The 18,533-nt window shown below is 40.0% G+C and overlaps 1 protein-coding gene across 19 annotated transcripts in view; it reads right to left on the bottom strand.

The window, feature by feature from the left end:
- The window catches only part of MAST4 (microtubule associated serine/threonine kinase family member 4), a 568,735-nt gene that overhangs the window by 139,488 nt on the left and 410,714 nt on the right, over nucleotides 1-18,533 (bottom strand). The window contains exon 1 of one of the 19 annotated variants that reach the window (XM_045495063.1): nucleotides 15,414-15,519. The exons of the other annotated variants lie outside the window; for them this stretch is intronic. Coding sequence (XP_045351019.1) covers nucleotides 15,414-15,451 — 38 coding nt within the window. The 5' untranslated portion in view covers nucleotides 15,452-15,519. Of the gene's footprint in view, nucleotides 1-15,413; nucleotides 15,520-18,533 lie in introns of those variants that run through there. 19 annotated transcript variants of the gene reach the window in all.

The raw sequence follows: 18,533 nt of genomic DNA, 5'->3' as shown, positions 1-18,533 counted from the left end.
AATATGGCATATAATTTCTAATCCTCTGTGGTGTGAATATTGGACATGAAAGAAATAGCAATACATCTGTTACTATATGTTTATATGGTTACAGTTGCCACACACACACATATATATGTGTGTGTATGTGTACTTAATAAAATATATAAATACACATCACTTCCTTTTGTGCAGTTTAGAATTCTGTTCTCAAGAAAGCCTCTCCTACTTGCATAAAGGTCGATGGTACACAATTTCACACACTGACATGTATGACTGTGTGAAAAGGGTGAACCTTCTGGTCAAAGAGAGGCAGGACTGATCTGACAACAAAATGAAGAAGTAATCCTTGTTTTGGTCTCCGAGTGGAATATTCCGCACTTCCCCACATTTAAAGTGGAATTTAAAATTGGTCTTACTTTAAAATGACTCTTTGCAACTCTCCTAGTAGGGAGTATAAACTGCATGCAGGCAAGAAGAACAGATCTTATTTTTCTTGTGACCCTACTGACCAGGCACAAAGTCACCCTTGACTAAACCTTGCTGGATCAATGAACCCAAGAATAAGCTAATAAACATGAGAAAGGGAAAGTTCTACTGAAAATGAGGGAGGGGAGAGTGTGCTCCTAATAAATCCTGAAACTTACCATTTTACAGTTTCTCCTCAAAGGCCTAGAATCTTCATTAGAAAAGCAGTGACTGGGGATTGGCAGGGCGGGGGGGGGGGGGGGGTTGCAATGTGCTGAGAGCCATACAAGATCAGACTTACGGGCGTCGATTTAAAACAGGTTACACCTACTACAGTGTACCTGATAGACATATTCAAGTAACTGCGAAAATTCTAAAAGAACCTATAGGCTAAGGGGTTAAAGTAGCAACTGAGCAAGAGTTTCTGGAAGGGGGACAGATGGCTTTTGACAAATAAGCGCACCTTCAACGCAAGTGACAGAAGTAGGTCATGATGAGTAAGTGAATTTTCCACTGACTCACTTCCATGCATCATGGGCAGCAAAGGATACCAGTGACCTAATGCTCCACCAGGAAGAGCTACACAAATCAGTTTTCAAACCAGAGAAGTTGCAATTAAAACTGCAACAGCACAGACAACCACCATCTAACCTATAAGCAGTTCAGTCGGCAGGAAGGTCACAAGGCCTGACAAACAATGTGCACTTAGTAAAAATCCTTGTGTATTCAGAAAATCTAGTAACTTAGAGTTGAGGTCCATGAGACTAAGAGGACTCCTGCTCTTTCTCCAGCTAACAGATCAACACAATCTGGTTTAATGGGGCCGCACGAATTAACATGTATTCAACAAATTTCACTAAGTCCGAATGCAGTTATTATTTTTTAGCTTTGAATGTAAATGACCTCTATTTTAGGTCTGGTAGGGGGGAAAAAAAAAACAACTGGTAAATTATTTTTAAATACAAATTCACTTATTTTAGTGCAAATGGAGCATTCCATTGTAAATGTCAAATAGTCACCATCCATTATGGTAATAGGGTCCAGCCAATCTTATCAACTTATTCAAAGTTCACTGCATGAATGATCAGAGCTCTCAGTCCCCAGACAGAGCTTAAAATATGTCCTTATTAAAAAATTCAAAGGCAATAAATCAGGTTAAATAGGTGGAAGAGATGACCCCCCTCTGCCATCTACTCCACAAAATGCCCAGCGTTCTCCGCTGCAGGAGACGTTGAGAGCTGATCATTTCTGTCTATGCCGAGCACACCAGGATGGGGTAGTACTACGAAGACTGATGGTCTCCATTCTCTTGGAACTTATATTAAAACAAGTCTGCTGAAATGCATGTGTTTTCTCTCACAGATAAGAGTAAATGCTTTCTTTCACCCAAGGAAAAATTACTGTCCCCATTTGGAAAGATTTCACCCGATGGACATCAGTTTTATTTTCTCCAGTGTAGTTAATGAATGGGGCAGCCTCATCCATACTTTGAACAAAAATAGTCAAATATTTTCAGCCAGTTCTGAAGCACCAGTTGAAACTACAGGGAAAATACTTTTCACTTTAAAGGTTGACTGGGATGGGATCAACACTCATAACCTTGGCCTCCTTAGCACAATGCTCTAGTGAACCAAGATACTAAATGAAAATATAGCCATTGAGACACACCCAAGGCTCTCTACAATGAGACACTGTAAGAAAGTGACACTAGGACTCAAGATAGGAAAAGTGCTGAGGCAAAGAACATTTACAAAACCTGGGGAGCTCCAAACACACAAAGCTTATATGGTTTTAATGTTTCGAACTAAAGCCACTTCAAACTACAAAATAGAATGGATGGGTTTAAAACCACAATCTCATTACTATATACAAAACAGGTCTTCTTCCGAACATTACCTCTGGGAGTCTTACTGATTTGCCTCAGGAGTGCTCTGCAATGATGAATGACAGAAACGAAAAGCTTTTTTTTTATGATCTATTTCTGCTACCAGAGTTATGGTTACCTCTCCAAAAACCAAACTGATGAATATGTCATTTTACAAGAGCTATCCAATAACCATCAGATGGTCAACTCAGAGTTTTCACTCATACTAACCTGGTTCAAGCCAAAGTTTTAAAGGAAAACAACCTTAAACAGTCAAATACTGCCCAAGACCATAAAATGAATGAGATACGGAATAGAGGTATCGTATCATGGAATTACTGAATTAATTACAGAGCTTTTATATCATACTGCCCTGAGAAATTATTTGTTAATGACCTACAAAAATGTGAAAGAGTGATATTTATTCACATATATATGAAACATTTAGGTAATAAAAAAATATGTACTTAATTTGGAATTTGGATTTTTAATTCTCTACATGTTCCTAAATATACATAACATTTCACAATTAACTATGAAATTGTGGTGACTTTCAACTTTGTAACATGTCTACATTTTTTCAACTTCAACAGATTTTATTACACGAAATTCTGCAGTATGTAATTCAGAGTTCAAAATGAATAAAAATAATGTCTAAGTCTTCCTTTCATATGAATTAGGACCAACTCTGTATAGACTGTACAAAACACAGCCAACCATTTCAATGATGTGATTAACATGAGATTATCAACTCAACAAGAATGAATTTCTATTTCGCTTCCTCCTACCCTTTTGCCCACATAAGCAAACATGTTCTCCTTCTAAAACTACCATTCTGTCCACCTCATTTTCCCTCCTTGTGGACCCAGAAATCATGCTACCAACTGAGGACTTCTGAATACAAAATGCTTTCTGTGCTGGTCAAGAAAAAGAGGGTGAAAAAAGTAAAACAAACAAACCAACAAAGAACACTATGACTGTGCCACAGAATTCTGCAACCCCAATGTCTTAATCGACTCCTATCATCTCTTTCCATACTCATTTCTTTTTCCTTAGAGACAGACTATACATGATGGTGGGGGTCCCCAATATACTTTTAACTGTGAGGAAAATGCCAGCAGTACCATGAAACTTCAGTAGCTAGAGGATTCTGTGATCAAAGATGGCTAAACCCTAAATGTTAACCCCTAAGAAAAAGAAAACACACACACCTATGAAAAAGGTTAAGTATATGTTTCACTACACAGATCATGTGAAAATCATCTCCTATCCTCACCTCCATCTCACTTGGGAACACAGAAGGCACAAAAGATTCTGCCCTGGATCTAGGCAGCCCTAAATACTGAAGACTCCAGGAAGAGAAATATTCAACAGTAATCAACTTTGACACTATTCATTAATCCTTATGTGGGTGCCTGGGTGGCTCAGCTGGTTGAGCGTCTGACTGGTGATTTCAGATCAGGTCATGATCTCAAAGTTGTGAGATGGGGCCCCCGCACTGGCCTCCATGCTGGGTGTGGAGCCCGCTTCAGATTCTTTCCCTCTCCCTCTTTCCCTCCCCTGCTCATGCTTCCTCTCTCAATAAACAAACAAACAAACAAACAAACATTGATCTTTATGTGGATGACTCTTAATCCTCAACCTGGAACTTGTTCCTATGTTCCAGATCCTTGCATCCCGAGAGTCAGCTGCACACTGCAACTTGGGTGTCTATAGGAGTAAACCAAAATTATTTATTACTTTTGCTGTCCTGTTTCCTGTGTTTCCGGTTTCACCCTTCCTCACTATAATCATCCAACTGGTCATCCAGTCCTGTGGATTCCATCTCCCTTCACGCTCACTGCCACCAACTTGGCAGTCGTATCGCCACTATCTCTGGCCTGGAAGCCTGGCCTCCTCCTTGTCCCATTCCACTTCCTCCTCCACTGCCAGGAATCTTTCCAATGGGCAAATGGGATCTAATCACTCACTGCCCTACGTAAAACCCTTCATCAGCACCTCCCGCCAGGGGAGTAAATTTTAGGCCTCTGGCACCCTAATACAATTTCTTCAGGTCTCATTGCCAGGGTTCTGTGCCTGGAATATTCTCCACCGTTCGCTGGCTCCTCTCTCAGCCACCAACCTGGTTTACTTCCCTGATAACGCACTTTCTGTCACGGGATGCTCTCAAAACTGTTTTGTATTCCCGCACTCCCCACCCTCCTGAGGGCTAAGAGAGGTAGACACAGAGGCACAATCACACACAATGTTATAAGTTCCTGTTAATCTTTGTGTCTTCTTCACCCACTCCCACCACATTCCCCATGAAACTGCAAGCTTTCAAAATGGCAGGAACCATCTGTCTCCTTCACCACTGCCTTCTCAACACAATGCCCAACATAGGGAAGGTGTTCAGCTAATAGTTACTGAATTCATGAACAAAGAGGTGCAGACAATGGTAGGGCAGAGTGTACCAAACTCCACTTCCCAAGCCTCATCCCCCAAATGAAATCTCCCCTGCTTTAGGGAGAGCGTCTTAAACTTGGAGGTAGCCATAAGAGATCATCCCCTAGGGGGTGGCTTCTGGGAAATAAGGATGTTTCTTATCTGAAGTGCTTAAAACAGACTAGGAGCCAAACAACTCTTTCATCCAAGTCTCTACTTGTTGACAAACGGCAAACCGCTTTGAGACTGAAAACTCTCATGAGGAAGAAACTTACCATTCTTACAGAATGCACAGTTTTACACTTTTAATTCTGACAGGTAGTTTTCATGCAGATTGACCTAAAGAAAACTAGAAAGAAACTCCCCATCTTTCATGCAGTTTCATGGGTAGAGGCAACGACACATCTTGGCACCATGTCTAAGTTTCCAACCCTAAATGGAGAACCAAGAGGTCCCATTAGCCCCTCCAGATGCTTATAATACATTGACATTCACCTGTGCGTGTGCACAGGGATATGGAACCCAGCCAGAGTTCACTTTGCTTTTGTGGCACAGTTAGGACTCTAAAGAGAATAAAACACTTATGCATGAGCTACTGGTCAAGACAGATATATTTTACTTTATTTTTGTAGTAACCATATATTTTGATGAGTTCTGTGCTACAGATAAATGTGAACAGTAGGCAAACCATTTCTCTTAGTACAACATTAAAGTAAAAAACTGCCGTCTCTACGCTAATTATCTGAATTATATCATTAAATATGCAGGTAATAAATATATTTATACATCTCAAGTAATAACTCTGACAATTTATAATAATTACATAAAAATTCCTTCCTGATGAAGATAACTTTTAATAATTGTATGTAAAAACATTAAAATAGAATATATTATAGTTATCCTACCTCCCATATTTAACGTGATATATTTGGACTTACACAAATAAAGGTAACTGGCTACTTTAAACCTGATTTTTTTTTTCACAGACAGCTTCATTTTCTTTTAACTTTTTTTTTTTTTTTTAACATGTATTTATTATTGAGAGACAGAGAGAGACAGAGCATGAACATGGGAGGGTCAGGGAGAGGGGGAGACACAGACTCTGAAGCAGGCTCCAGGGTCTGAGATGTCAGCACAGAGCCGTGCGCGGGGCTCGAACCCACACCACAAACTGTGAGATCATGACCTGAGCCGGAGTTGGACGCTCAACCGAATGAGCCACCCAGACACCCCCCAGGGAGCTTCATTTTCATTTGCATTCAGAATTAAAATATAAGATGAGGGGCACCTTGGTGGCTCAGTCAGGTAAGCATGTGACTCTGGATTTCAGCTCAGGTCATGGTCTCACGGTGTGTGGGATCAAGCTCCATATTAGGCTCTGTCCTGACAGTGTGGGGCCTGCTAGGGATTCTCTCTCTTCTCCCTCTTGCTCTCTATCCTTCCCCTGCTCATGCTGTCTCTAGCTCTCTCTGAATAAATAAATAAATAAACTTTAAAAAGTTAAAAAAAAAAAGTATTAAACTATAAGATGAAGCCCAAAGATAAGGAGACAAGGAGACCTTGCCATCCACATCTATGTCAGTTCCGTGGGTCACTAAAAAAATGATGGATTGTTTTTTCATCTCTTCTGAATAGGATTCCATGGTCTCAAGTATTACAGAAGGAAAAAAAAATGTGCCTAAAGGGCTATGATTTACAATGATTCTGTTTCATACTGATGAACATAAATGACCATGATAGAAAATTGCATGCAAACTCTAGAGAAGGCAAGAAGAGATACTGATCCATAGTAGCAACTAAGGGAGGAAAACCTGCTTACAGCCTATGCATCAAGCTTCTATCAAATTTGGTAGAGGGTCTTCCAACCTGAAAATGATTCTATGTTTACAAAGCCTTCTTACGGTCACATGAATTACCTTTCCTAAGTAGATGGACAAGTCAAATCACAGGTCTCTTAGGCTAAAAGTCTGTATGTAGATTTACATGGAGGCATTTATATGACAACTGCAAAGCCAAACAAGAACCTGCCTCTCCATCAGAAGCTACTATCCTGAGACGGTGTTTTAACAGTCAAATGGCATGACATTTAAGAGCATTCATAATTCTCTCTCTTCCAAAAGACTTTTCTCGAAAATGCAAAGTTGAAGGAGGTAGGCAGGAAATGTGAAACAATGGCTTCCATTCTCTGAAAGGATTAGGATAAACTCAGCTTGCTACCCCTCTTGTTTGGAACATACTCAGACCTCTGTCATTAAAACACAAACTCTAGCAAAGAAGACCGACTTTAAGACTAGCAAATGAGAAGTGTTTTGTTGATATTATTCCTTAACTTCTTTTTATTTCAAAGACCTCATTTTCCAGTTGGGCAACCTAATTCAAGCCCGGTCAGTAGGGAGGTGTGGCTGGCTCTTGGTTTCTGCATGTTCATGGCCCTCATTCATTAGGGGAGCACATGTGGTTATGACAAAGAGGCCATGCTGCTCTGATGGCAAGATGCTGAGGGACACAGACTCCTCCAATGTAAGGACACAACTTACTACACAAGGAGCAGGGGACATGTCCACATTCCCACAAGTCCTGGCTGTTGGGTCCTTCCAAAGGCAAACGGTCAGGGTAACAAGAACCTCTACTATGCTCATGTGGCTGTGGTTAGTTCTAATATACTCTCGCTTCACTAGCAACAGGCTCAGGAAGTGATGAAAAACCAGCACATTTTTCACTGCTTACTTCCTAGCCAGGTGAATCATATATACACATATCCACAAATATATATCACATACACACATATACACAGATACATCATATATCATATCATATATTATGGAATATATAACACAGAACACTCATAAATTCTTTAGAACATCTGTTGAACCCTCCTACTCACTAGAATCCTCAATTTCCATACTGGGCATTTTTTTTTTTTTTTTTTAAGGTTTATTTATTTTGAGAGAGAAAGAGAGAGAGAACTCACGCTTGTAAGAGCAGGACCGGCACCCAGAGAGAAAGAGGGAGGGAATCCCAAGCAGGCTCCACACGGTCAGGGCCAAGAGCCAAATGTGTGGCTCAGACTCAAGAACAGTGAGATCATGATCTGAGCCGAATCTGAGTCGGATACTTAACCGACTGAGCCACTCAGGCACCCCAGGACAGGGCATTTTTAATTGAACATGGCCCTAGCTCTATTCAGCTTAGCCCCTACAAACTTTATATGCCATCTACAAGGTGGCATTTAGGTGATTCTGTAGGTGTTCATTAACAGCATACTTGTACCAAAAGGGAGAGAGATACTGCTACTTATTGTTGGGAATTTATGAGCTAGTCAAACATTAAATGAGGGAGAGCAAAATATCCAACTCAAAAAAAGCCATGGTTACCCAGTGTCACAGCACAGAGATCCAATCTTATTTCGCACACAAATCAGATCAAATGAAGATGGAAATGCATAAAACATTACACAAAACGTTTCAAACCTTGATAAAAGCAGGCCTTGGAATTTGCATTAACAGCAATTTGCCTTTAGTAATGTTTCATATTTGAACATTTAATATGTGTTGGGGGGGGAAGCAAATAAAATTCATCCAAATGCTTTCTTCAAGTACTGATAACAATATAGCCAAAGTTCAGAGCAATTATAAAACTCCAGGAGTTCTTTGTCACTGCAACAGTGTCTTTTATCCTATCCCTTGCCCCTGCTGCTTCCCTCCCTCCATTTCCTAAGTTCCATGGAGGGGATATTCATTCTCCTAGAAGCTTTTCACCCTAAAGTATATGCAGTGTTCCTTCCAGACTTAAAAGCAGCGATATTATACACTCCTTCTATTTCTTTTGCTAGGGAAAATGTGGAACATCCAGACTGCCAATCTAGTAATAACACACCATGCAATGGGAGAGTCACAAACTTGGAAGGAGCCTCAAGTAGACATAAAAGCTACTTGGCATTATATATCAAGATTCATAAATACGTGCACGTCATTTTGGCTTAGAAATCTCTATTCTGGGAATTTATCCTAGGGAAATAGTTCCAAAAGACAGAAAAGCCTATATGCATGAATATGCTCACTGTGGAGGGCTTTCATTCAATAAACCTCGATCAACTGTCTATGATGTGCCAGGTACCACGCTGGCATAAACTCTCTGCCTCAAGACATTTACTATCAGCTGGGAATTCAGATAAGTATACCCAGAATTATAACATGTTGGGATAAAAGCTAACAGGGCTGTAGAGAAGCACTAGAAACACTGACATGTGTTGGAAAGAAGAGCAAAGAGAGGCAAGAAGGACTTTACAGAATTTTGGGTAATGCTCTTAACATCTCTTCACGTTATTTTTTTTTAGAGACACAGATAATGTTAAAATACGGGGGGGAAAACCCTTCATTATTCTGAAAAAGCCTTTTCTTAATACATTTTAAAAATAAAAAATAACAAGCATGCATAATTGCCCTTAACAGCTCTCAGATGTGCACCCCCCCCCCAACCCCACCATGTTTCTCTCTACCATGTGTGGGAGTTGGCATGTACCCATCAATCATGAAATCCTCGTTGGGCACATTCTACCAGTCTTTTCCCCATCTTAGTTTTCTACTAGACACCAGGGCGTCCCTAATCAAAATTGCTGAGAACTCCAAGTTCATTTTGCTTAAATACAAAACAAAATAAACCAACAACAAAAAAGTCTAATCGCTCCTTTGAGAACTTCCTCTTTTCAAAGGCTCAGAGTGAGGTCAGTCAGAAAACTCTTGCTTTAGGGTTTCAGGAGGTCCTGCGCTAAACATGGTATTTATAATTTGTAGCAATTTTTTATTGTTTTTAGAAGTGAAAAAAATTCCAGTTTTAGGGGTTCTACTGGGAAGGTTTTGAAGAAGTATACATTGGACGTTCCTAGTAAGAGAGTAAGAAATACTAAATAGAGACATGTTGCCATGTACATAGAATGCCTGCATTTATTTACTCTTAGATTAGAGCAATTTCTATTCCTGCAACATGCTCAATACCCAATTCAAGTCCAGACAGGCTATATATCAGGGTGTGGGAGTTGTGTCGATACCTCTCTCAGCGTGTTCTGTCCTGTGTCACGGCTTGAGGCTTTGGCCATACTACAGAGGTGGAGAGGGGCTTTGGAAGGAATGTTATTTGAGAAGGCCACCCTGGAACTATCTTTCTTTACAGAGCGCCTAAAGAGAAAGAAGGAACTTGAAACAATAATGGGAAAACTAAAGGTATGGGAGGATTAACATGGACTGAGTGCCTACAAGCGCTAGCCCCTGCCAGAGGTTCTGGGTGGGCAAAATCCTCCACACAGGACCAGAGTATACATTTTTCAGCTTTGCAGGCCAGAGTCTCATGTTACAACTACTGGATTCTGCTACTGTAGCACCAGCAGCCATAGTTAGTACCTAAACGAACTGATGTGGATGAGTTGTAATACAGCTTTATGCGCAAAGACAGGCAGTGGGCCAGACTGGGCCTGTAGGCTGTAGTTTGTCTACAGAGCCCTGACCTAAGTGCTTCATAATTCACTTTATGTGAGGCACAAAAAGTGTGCTGATTATTTTTCCTAGTTAAGGATGAAGAAACCATGTATCCAAAGCAAGGTGACCTGCCGGCTACACGTCTAGATTGTTACAGTCAGAATTCCAACCAAGGTATGTCTAAAGCCAAAGTGTAAATTGTTTCCATGTGAAAGGTTCTCTTAGGGTGAAAACAGATAAGGAAGTCAATGTGAAAGAAAAAGAAAAGACGAGTCTAAATCCTTGCTCTAGCTTAACATTAATCGATCTATGCCCACCTATGACACATTATGGCAGACATCATCAATGCTGGTAAAACAGGGATGTAGGTGAAGCACTCCTCCCAAAAGAAGCTTCTGAAATATTCAATACTGAACGTCTTTATACCAGAAGGGAAAAGGAACCAAATTCTGTACTATGATGTGTCAGACAATCACAAAGCTATACTGTAGTCACTCTCCTAGAACTGTAACACTCCCAGAGAGAACTCTGTAAAACACTACCAGTGATACTCATATATTTCCTAATTCATTCATTTCATGCCCAGACAGCACACTTTATAAAAGTGCTTAAAAAAAAAAAAAAAAAAAAGGATGTGGTGTTTGGCCTTCAGGAACTTTTACAGAGTTGGAGGCAATACACAGACACTAAACAGTTAAGCATCACCTGCTGATCTGAAAAGCCACTTGAGTATGTAAAGAAAATTTAAGAGTGATGCATACAGTTTAGCGCCTGGGAATCAAGGAAGAGGCAAAAACAATGTGTGCACTCCTGCTTCCACCTGAACCTTCTTCAAAGTCCTTGCTCTTTTAATGCCTCCTGAGAAGTTGAAGATTCTGTTTTCACCACAGGTGTCCTAGTTTAGAACCTGAAGACCAGGGTCCAAGACCATCCAGTTCCAACTTGCTGACCAGCTTCAAAGTTTTGTACCTGAACGTCAGTTTTGTCATCTTACAATAATGGGGTCTGACTACATGTTTCTTAACGTCTTTTCCAAGTGACACCTTCCCTGAATGAGTTTTTCAACACAATTCTGTAGGCCCAACAATCAAAAAAGGAAATAATAACCTGGATGAAACTCAGATGGCCACATGTCTTAATCCATGGCATAGGCCTCTTTAAATTCTCACAGTAAGAAAAAGTTTCAATTATTAAAACTATCTCCCTTAAAAAGCAAAAGTAGCACTTAGAGAGTTGCACAATTATTTCTGAAAATTAAATGATGATTTTCCCCAAAGGACAGAGGGGAAAGGAAGATGTGAAACAGATGGATTCATTGTTCCCCTATGGAGAAAAAACATTTCTACACCTTGCAAAAATATATTAATTGGCCTGCCATCTGGCGAGCCTGCTCACATCCATAAGGGATAAAGTTTAGATCTTGAGGTTTAACATTTAAGCCTGTGGGGAGATGGTAATTGGAATCTTTCAGAGTTAGCATTAGTATTTTTAAAGGGAACATTTCAAGAGAGGTCTGAATACAAGTGGAGAAAAACAGGACCTAAAATGTGAGACCATCTAAGGTGACATCACTGGTGTCAGTGGCCTGGGCTTCACTCTGCACACCAGGGAGCTGGCCATGGACACTCCCACGTATGGTAAGGCTGTGCCTTGGCTCAGTGGCTTTCAGACAATGGTTTTCATGCTTCCACACAACTTCATAGATAATTCCTATGTACCTTCTTGTACGTTACAGGTATTTTGCAAATTTTCTGGATATTCTACCACTGTAAAGCTGGCTATTTATTTACTTATTTTAACGTTTATTTATTTTTGAGACAGAAAGAGACAGAGCATGAACGGGGGAGGGGCAGAGAGAGAGACACAGAAGCGGAAGTAGGCTCCAGGCTCTGAGCCATCAGCCCAGAGCCTGACGCGGGGCTCGAACTCACAGACCGCGAGATCGTGACATGAGCTGAAGTCGGACGCTTAACAGACTGAGCCACCCAGGCACCCCAAAGCTGGCTATTTAAAAGAATGTCTTTAAGGGAAAATAATCAGCTCATAAAAGAGGAGATACAAAATACGAATTTTGTGGTATATACACGTGCACTCGGAAAAGAAAACTTGGAATGATAACTGCATATTTTTAATACTGGGAATGTTTCAGTACTAGAATCTGGGGAAATTTTTTGACTCTACAGTTGTTGGTATTTTCTCCATTCTCTGTCGTCAGCATGCATTATGTTCACGTTTCACCTTAAAAGCTATCTACATTCCACTGAGACTAAAATTGTTCTTTAGTTAAGGGTGCCTGGGTGGCTCAGTTGGTTAGGTGTTTGACTTCAGCTCAGGTCACGATCATGTGGTCCAGGAGTTTGAACCCTGTGTTGGGCTCTGTGCTGACAGCTCGGAGCCTAGATTCTGCATTGGATTCTGTGTCTCCCTCTCTCTCTGCCCCTCTCCTGCTCACACCAGTCTGTCTCTCTCTCTCTCAAAAATTAAAAATACTGGTAAGAAGCAATAAATTATTTTACAAAGCAATTAAAGTATCTTGAGTTTACCTTTTATAAAATGTATGTTTTGTTTTGCTGTCACTTGCACTGAAAAACTCCAAGATTCCTTTTGGATGTCTGTATTTATTTTCCAACATTCATAATTTATGTCTTAAACTATATACCTTCCACCTCATGGCCCAATAAACACCTCCAGATTGTTTTAAACAAACAATCTGACCAGCAGGAAATAGTTAATCTGGTTTCTTACAACTTCTTCACCTTTGTAGGATCAAGGGGCTATTATACATTAATCATGTACCACGATTTCGGTAGTTTATGCTTTCCTCTCAGGGATCTCATGATGCATTTTCCTGGTACCTCCTGAATATTATTAACCAAGTCATCAAACTCTGTCTTAATCATCTTCCTCATCAAAATGATTTTTGAAAAGGGTGACACAATGTAACACTGTATCTTGGCTGGGATCCTAGAACAGAAAAAGGACATCAGGGAAAAAAGAACCTATAGTCTTAATAAAATATGGAAACTAAGTTTTTAAAAAGGGAAGGAAGGGGTGAGAAAAACAAAATACCTTATTCTAATCCAATATGAGCAGTATCAAACAATTAAAAAACACCTACAACTTTTTGAGGGTATGGAAAAGTGTGGTGGTGGTCACAGGACTGTGTCTGTCAAAATTCATGGAACCACAAACCTGAAAGGAATGGCTTTACTGTCTCTAAACTGGATCTCAATAAACCTAATTAAAACAAAACAAAACATACCTATCGCCCTAGACTTGTTCTAGAGCAAGTAAATACCAGTGGTCAACCTAGAGTCCCAAGCAATCTGGAGAAGGCCCAGGCCTGGGTTAGTGGCGGTGAAAACGAAGGTACGGAACATGTGAAAAAGCATCTGAAGGGAATACTTGCTTCTTCCACTCCCTCCTCAGGAAGGGGCAGCCGTTCCCTCAAATACAGCTCAGACATTGTACCAATAAGAGCCACAAGATGGCCAGTGAAGGATTTCTGTCGTTTAGAGAATCCCGGATACAGTATTTGTGCCACTTGCATGTTACAGATTCCTTATTCTATTTTTTTATAATTGTTTTATGCAGAGCAAAGCAGTTACCTCTTAGTTCTTTAAATACAATGACTTTCCCAAAGAAAAGATGTATTTAAGTGAGTGCCTTCCATTCATCTCCCTTTTTTTTTTTTTAAAAAAAAAAAAGGTAGTTAGCACCAGCATATTCAAAACCAATTATTAGATTGTTAAAAAGTGAGGAAGAAGCCTGTAAGCAATTCATCTCTAAAATCCCAACTGATCTTTTTTTGTTTTTCGGCATTCAAACTGTATTGTCAACTTGTGTCCTTATAGGAAATGAACTGTATGTACAAGATCAGCAAGGATTGTGAAATGTGTTCCTAATACATACATTCATGTGAACGCACAGGATGTTATAATATTTAGAGAGAAATCTCAGAAAAGTGAGCTTGGGGACAGCAGTGTTACTCATTCAAAAGGCCTCTGAGATAGATAGCAGCCGTTCGGAGCTATACCATAAGTAAAACCTCAATTTTACCAACCCACTCAAATAGCAGTATAGACTGATACTTTAAGACGAGGAAAGCACAGGAGAATACATATACAGTTTCCATTAATGGGAGAGGGAATCAGCAAGCGGCATTTTAACACAAAGTAAAACCTACCTCTATTTTTCACTCTCTTCCCTCAGACAGCAAGCAGGTGGCATTTCTATCGCAAAGATGAAAATTATCAGGGCTCTGTATTCCCACACCTATCTTCAAATTGCCAGGTGGATTCTGTACCATAAAACCTGAGATGCTAGAATCTTACTTTACAACTATCATTTTCAATAATTAGGATGTTGCTGGAGTTATACTCCAATGGAGACAGAAGAATACAGTTAAATTTCTATCCAGATTAACCTCTTACTACTGGCAAGATTCAGGCAGTTAATTGATTTTGTTAAGCCCCCATTTTTCCTTCTGTAAAATAGATTATTATAGATAGGGTAAAACCGAGGTGACAAACTTCCTCAACACATATTCCGCCTCTTTGTCTTGCTTTGCTGATGTTGGTACATCTCCTACCAGTTATTACACGCTGCTGTTAATTACCCGGTTACACTGCTTTCTAACCCCACCAGAAGGAAGGATCGTGCCACATGCATCTTTGGTTCCCAGGTGATAACCACAGCCCTCATCACATAAAAGGTACTCAACAAATATGTGGTACGTACGTGAGTAAATGAGGCAATGCGATGATTCCACAGACCCTGTCCACAGAAGTCAAATGTAGTCAAACTAGGCTATGAGGTTATTAGGATTCAGGAGGTGATTCAGGCGACCCACGAGCCACAAAGCAGGAAAAGGCTCACACAGAGATGCATAAATCATAAATACCCCCTCCAAATATGTTTAAATATAAACAACATCCCATGTTTCAGAGGTTAATCCCCCAGCTCTGAGCTTTTGGCCCAGTTTCTAATCATTTGACTCCTCTTTCGTACTACATTAACCAAAGAAAATAAATTGAAAGAGGAGCTGCACGGCCTTGAGTATCAGGGGCCTATCCCGTCCCAATCAAACCCCTGAGACATCCTAAGGAACCCAGTCTGTGAAGAAGGCAAAAACACAACAAAGAAGACAAAACTGAAATCACGTTAGCCTAACAGGCCTTAACATAGAGTTCAAGATACATACACACCTGGAGCTTCCCAACAAAGTCCATAAATGTTGGGCCATGAATCCCCTCCAAACATGTTAGTTTCTTATTAAATAGATCTGAAATCAAACCTGTTAAGTGGCCGAAGAAACAGCGACAGGCCACTGCCTGTGGGACACACCTAAAAGAATGGAAGAGCTGAAAAGCAAGCCTGATTTTCTTCAGCTCTGGGCCGGGCATGCCACTCACACGGGAACTAGAAAACTGGCTCAAACTGAAAACGATAATCTTTCTGGAACAACAGGTCATGACGAGCTTCCTTAATGCCAAAATAAGTGTTTAGAGGGGACTTCTACTAACCGAAAGAAAGTGTAAACGGCTTAAATATTTACTCTGGCTTGAATACAACATTTCTGAATATGCCTATCGGTGCCAAGAGTCAGAACCCTTTTCCTCATGGACCTTAAACCTGGAACCCATTCCATGGAATCTATTTCCTAGGAATGACATCAAAAGCCTGTATCACATTAATATCCAAACAGCTCAATTATCTGTACCTTCTGACTCCCAAATCACCCTAGGCCTGGTATAAGAAGACAGACTAATTTTAAAGTCCTTAAAAGGTAAGGCAAACCACAACCTCTAATATTTAAAGAGCTTCTTTTAAGAAGCCATCAAATGATTTGTAATCAATCACAATTTCAAAGAAAACAGAAGTCTATGTACCTAGAAGGCATCTTGGCAATGAGGAAGCTGGTAAAATGAACTCAAAACCACTAAGATCTAAGAAGTGATCTGAAGAGAGAATTCTTGAGCCTGGATTCCTGTTAAGAAGGCTTATACAAACCACTATTAATTTCTCACCTTAAAAATCCTAGAGTTGCAAGGCTAACTTATCGGAAATTAATGAAAGAGAAGACAACTATTGAAAAAGAATGCTATAGGGGCACCTGGGTGGCTCAGTCAGTTGGGCGGCTGACTTTAGCTCAGGTCATGATCTCGTGGTCTGTGGGTTCGAGCCCCGCGTCTGGCTCTGTGCTGACAGCTCAGAGCCTGGAGCCTGCTTCCAATTCTCTGTCTCCCTCTCTCTCTGCCCCTCCTCTGCTTGCTCTCTGTCTCTCTCTCTCAAATAAAAAAAGAAAAGAAAATTAAAAAAAAAAAAAAAGAAAAAAAATGTTATATACAAATTTTATAGGTCACAGTGAAAATAATGGCAATAGTTATCCCTTATTAACTCTCTGGTCCAAACATCTAACCCCAAATATCCAATACTAAAACATATAGAAATTTATAATTTGTAAGCATAGAAGCTCATTTTGGCGAATCTACCATAAGAATTATGACTTAAAACACCCCTGAATTACCCCTTCCTCTGAGTTCTGCTATTGATCCCTGAGGCCATTTGAGATCTAACATAAAAACTTTCTTTGTTTAAGAATGTATCAGAATGGTTAAAATTAACAATACAAGAAACAAAAGGTATTGGTGAGGATGCAGAGAAAGGGGAACCCTCTCACACTGCTGGTGGGAATGCAAACTGGCATAGCCACTCTGGAACACAGTATGTACGTTCCTCAAAAGGTTAAAAATAGAACTATCCTACAATTACACTACTAGGTATTTACCCAAAGTGTACAAAAATATGGATTCGAAGGGGTACATGCACCCCGAAATTTACAGCAACATTATCAACAACAGCCAAACTATGGAAAGAGCCCATATGGGCTCTTGACTGATGAATGGATAAAGAAGATGTGGTGAGGGGTGCCTGGGCAATTCATTTGGTTTGAGCATCTGACTTTAGCTCAGATCAGGATCTCACAGTAAGTGGGTTTGAGCCCCAGTGCACAGCCTACTTGGGATTCTCTCTCTGCCCCTCCCAGCTCACGTGCACGCTTTCTCTCCCTCAAAATAAATAATAAACTTAAAAAAAAAAAAAAAAAGATGTGGTGTATATATACAATGGAGTATTAGTCAAGCATCAAAAAGAATGAGATCGTGCCATTTGCAACGATGTAGATAGACCCTGTTAAGTGAAATAAGTCATTCAGAGAAAGACGAAATACCAAAAGATTTCACTCATGCGGAATTTAAGAAACAAAACATATGAACAGATGGGACAGGGGAGAAAGAGAGGGACACAAACCTTAAGAGACTCTTAAAGACAGAGAACAAATTGAGGGTTGGTGGAGAGAGGTGGGTGGGGGATGGGCTAGATGGATGATGGGTACCAAGAAGGGCACTTACTGTGATGAGCACTAGGTGATGTATATAAGGGATGAATCACTGAATTCTACTCCTGAGACCAATATTGCACTGTTTGTAAACTAACTAGAATTTAAATAAAGATTTGAGAAGAAAAAAAACAATGTATCTTTTATGGAAAATGCAAATTCATCACCATCCATTCAAACTGTCAAATTAGGTGAGTGTGCCTATCAGCTGTTTTGCCACCTGTGTGCCCTTTTGGAGCGGTTGAGCAAGCATAGGCTAATTTTACAATGAACCATTTTTTGGATTAGCAAATATTTGTGTTTATTTGGATGAGTACTCAAATGGAGAACACCGAGTGGATAAAATTACTCTTTAGGTGGGGAAAAAAAAAAATCTATCTGACATGGCTTCAGTATCTCTAGAGCTCAGTGTCTAACAGAGATAATCTACTTGGAAAAGTCTTTGATTTTGTATCAAAAGTCGTGAGATCAGCCAAATGTAAGTAGTATTTTTACAGGAATTTTATCTCAAGTTTCAAGATCAACAAGCCATTCCAAATCAACCGTAAGAAATAACATTACATAATAGTCACTTAATGGCTATTGTTTTACAGTAACAAAGGTTTCATTTACCCTATTTCCTAGACTACTTTATTCACCAGGCAGTTTCTCCCATGACAAACATACCTCTTCCTCTTAACCCCTCCGTGTATATGTAAAAATAGAACATTTAATACTCATGATTTCTAATTTAAAGATATCCATCATCTAGCATTTGAAAAGCTACGCATGTTAAAGGGACATAGGTGATTTTTATGCAAGCTATGGATTCAGTGATTTTCTTCAAATTTAGCAGCCAATCAGTTTGGCAGTGGCTGGATAATAGTCTAATAGTGACTCAAGAAAGAAATGCGCTAAGGTCAAAGTCAGGGTCCTGAGACACCGACAT

This window comes from Leopardus geoffroyi, chromosome A1 (genome assembly GCF_018350155.1).
Source record: "Leopardus geoffroyi isolate Oge1 chromosome A1, O.geoffroyi_Oge1_pat1.0, whole genome shotgun sequence".
In the NCBI taxonomy this organism is placed as follows: Eukaryota; Metazoa; Chordata; class Mammalia; order Carnivora; family Felidae; genus Leopardus; species Leopardus geoffroyi.
This window is presented reverse-complemented; position numbering and strand designations above follow the sequence as displayed.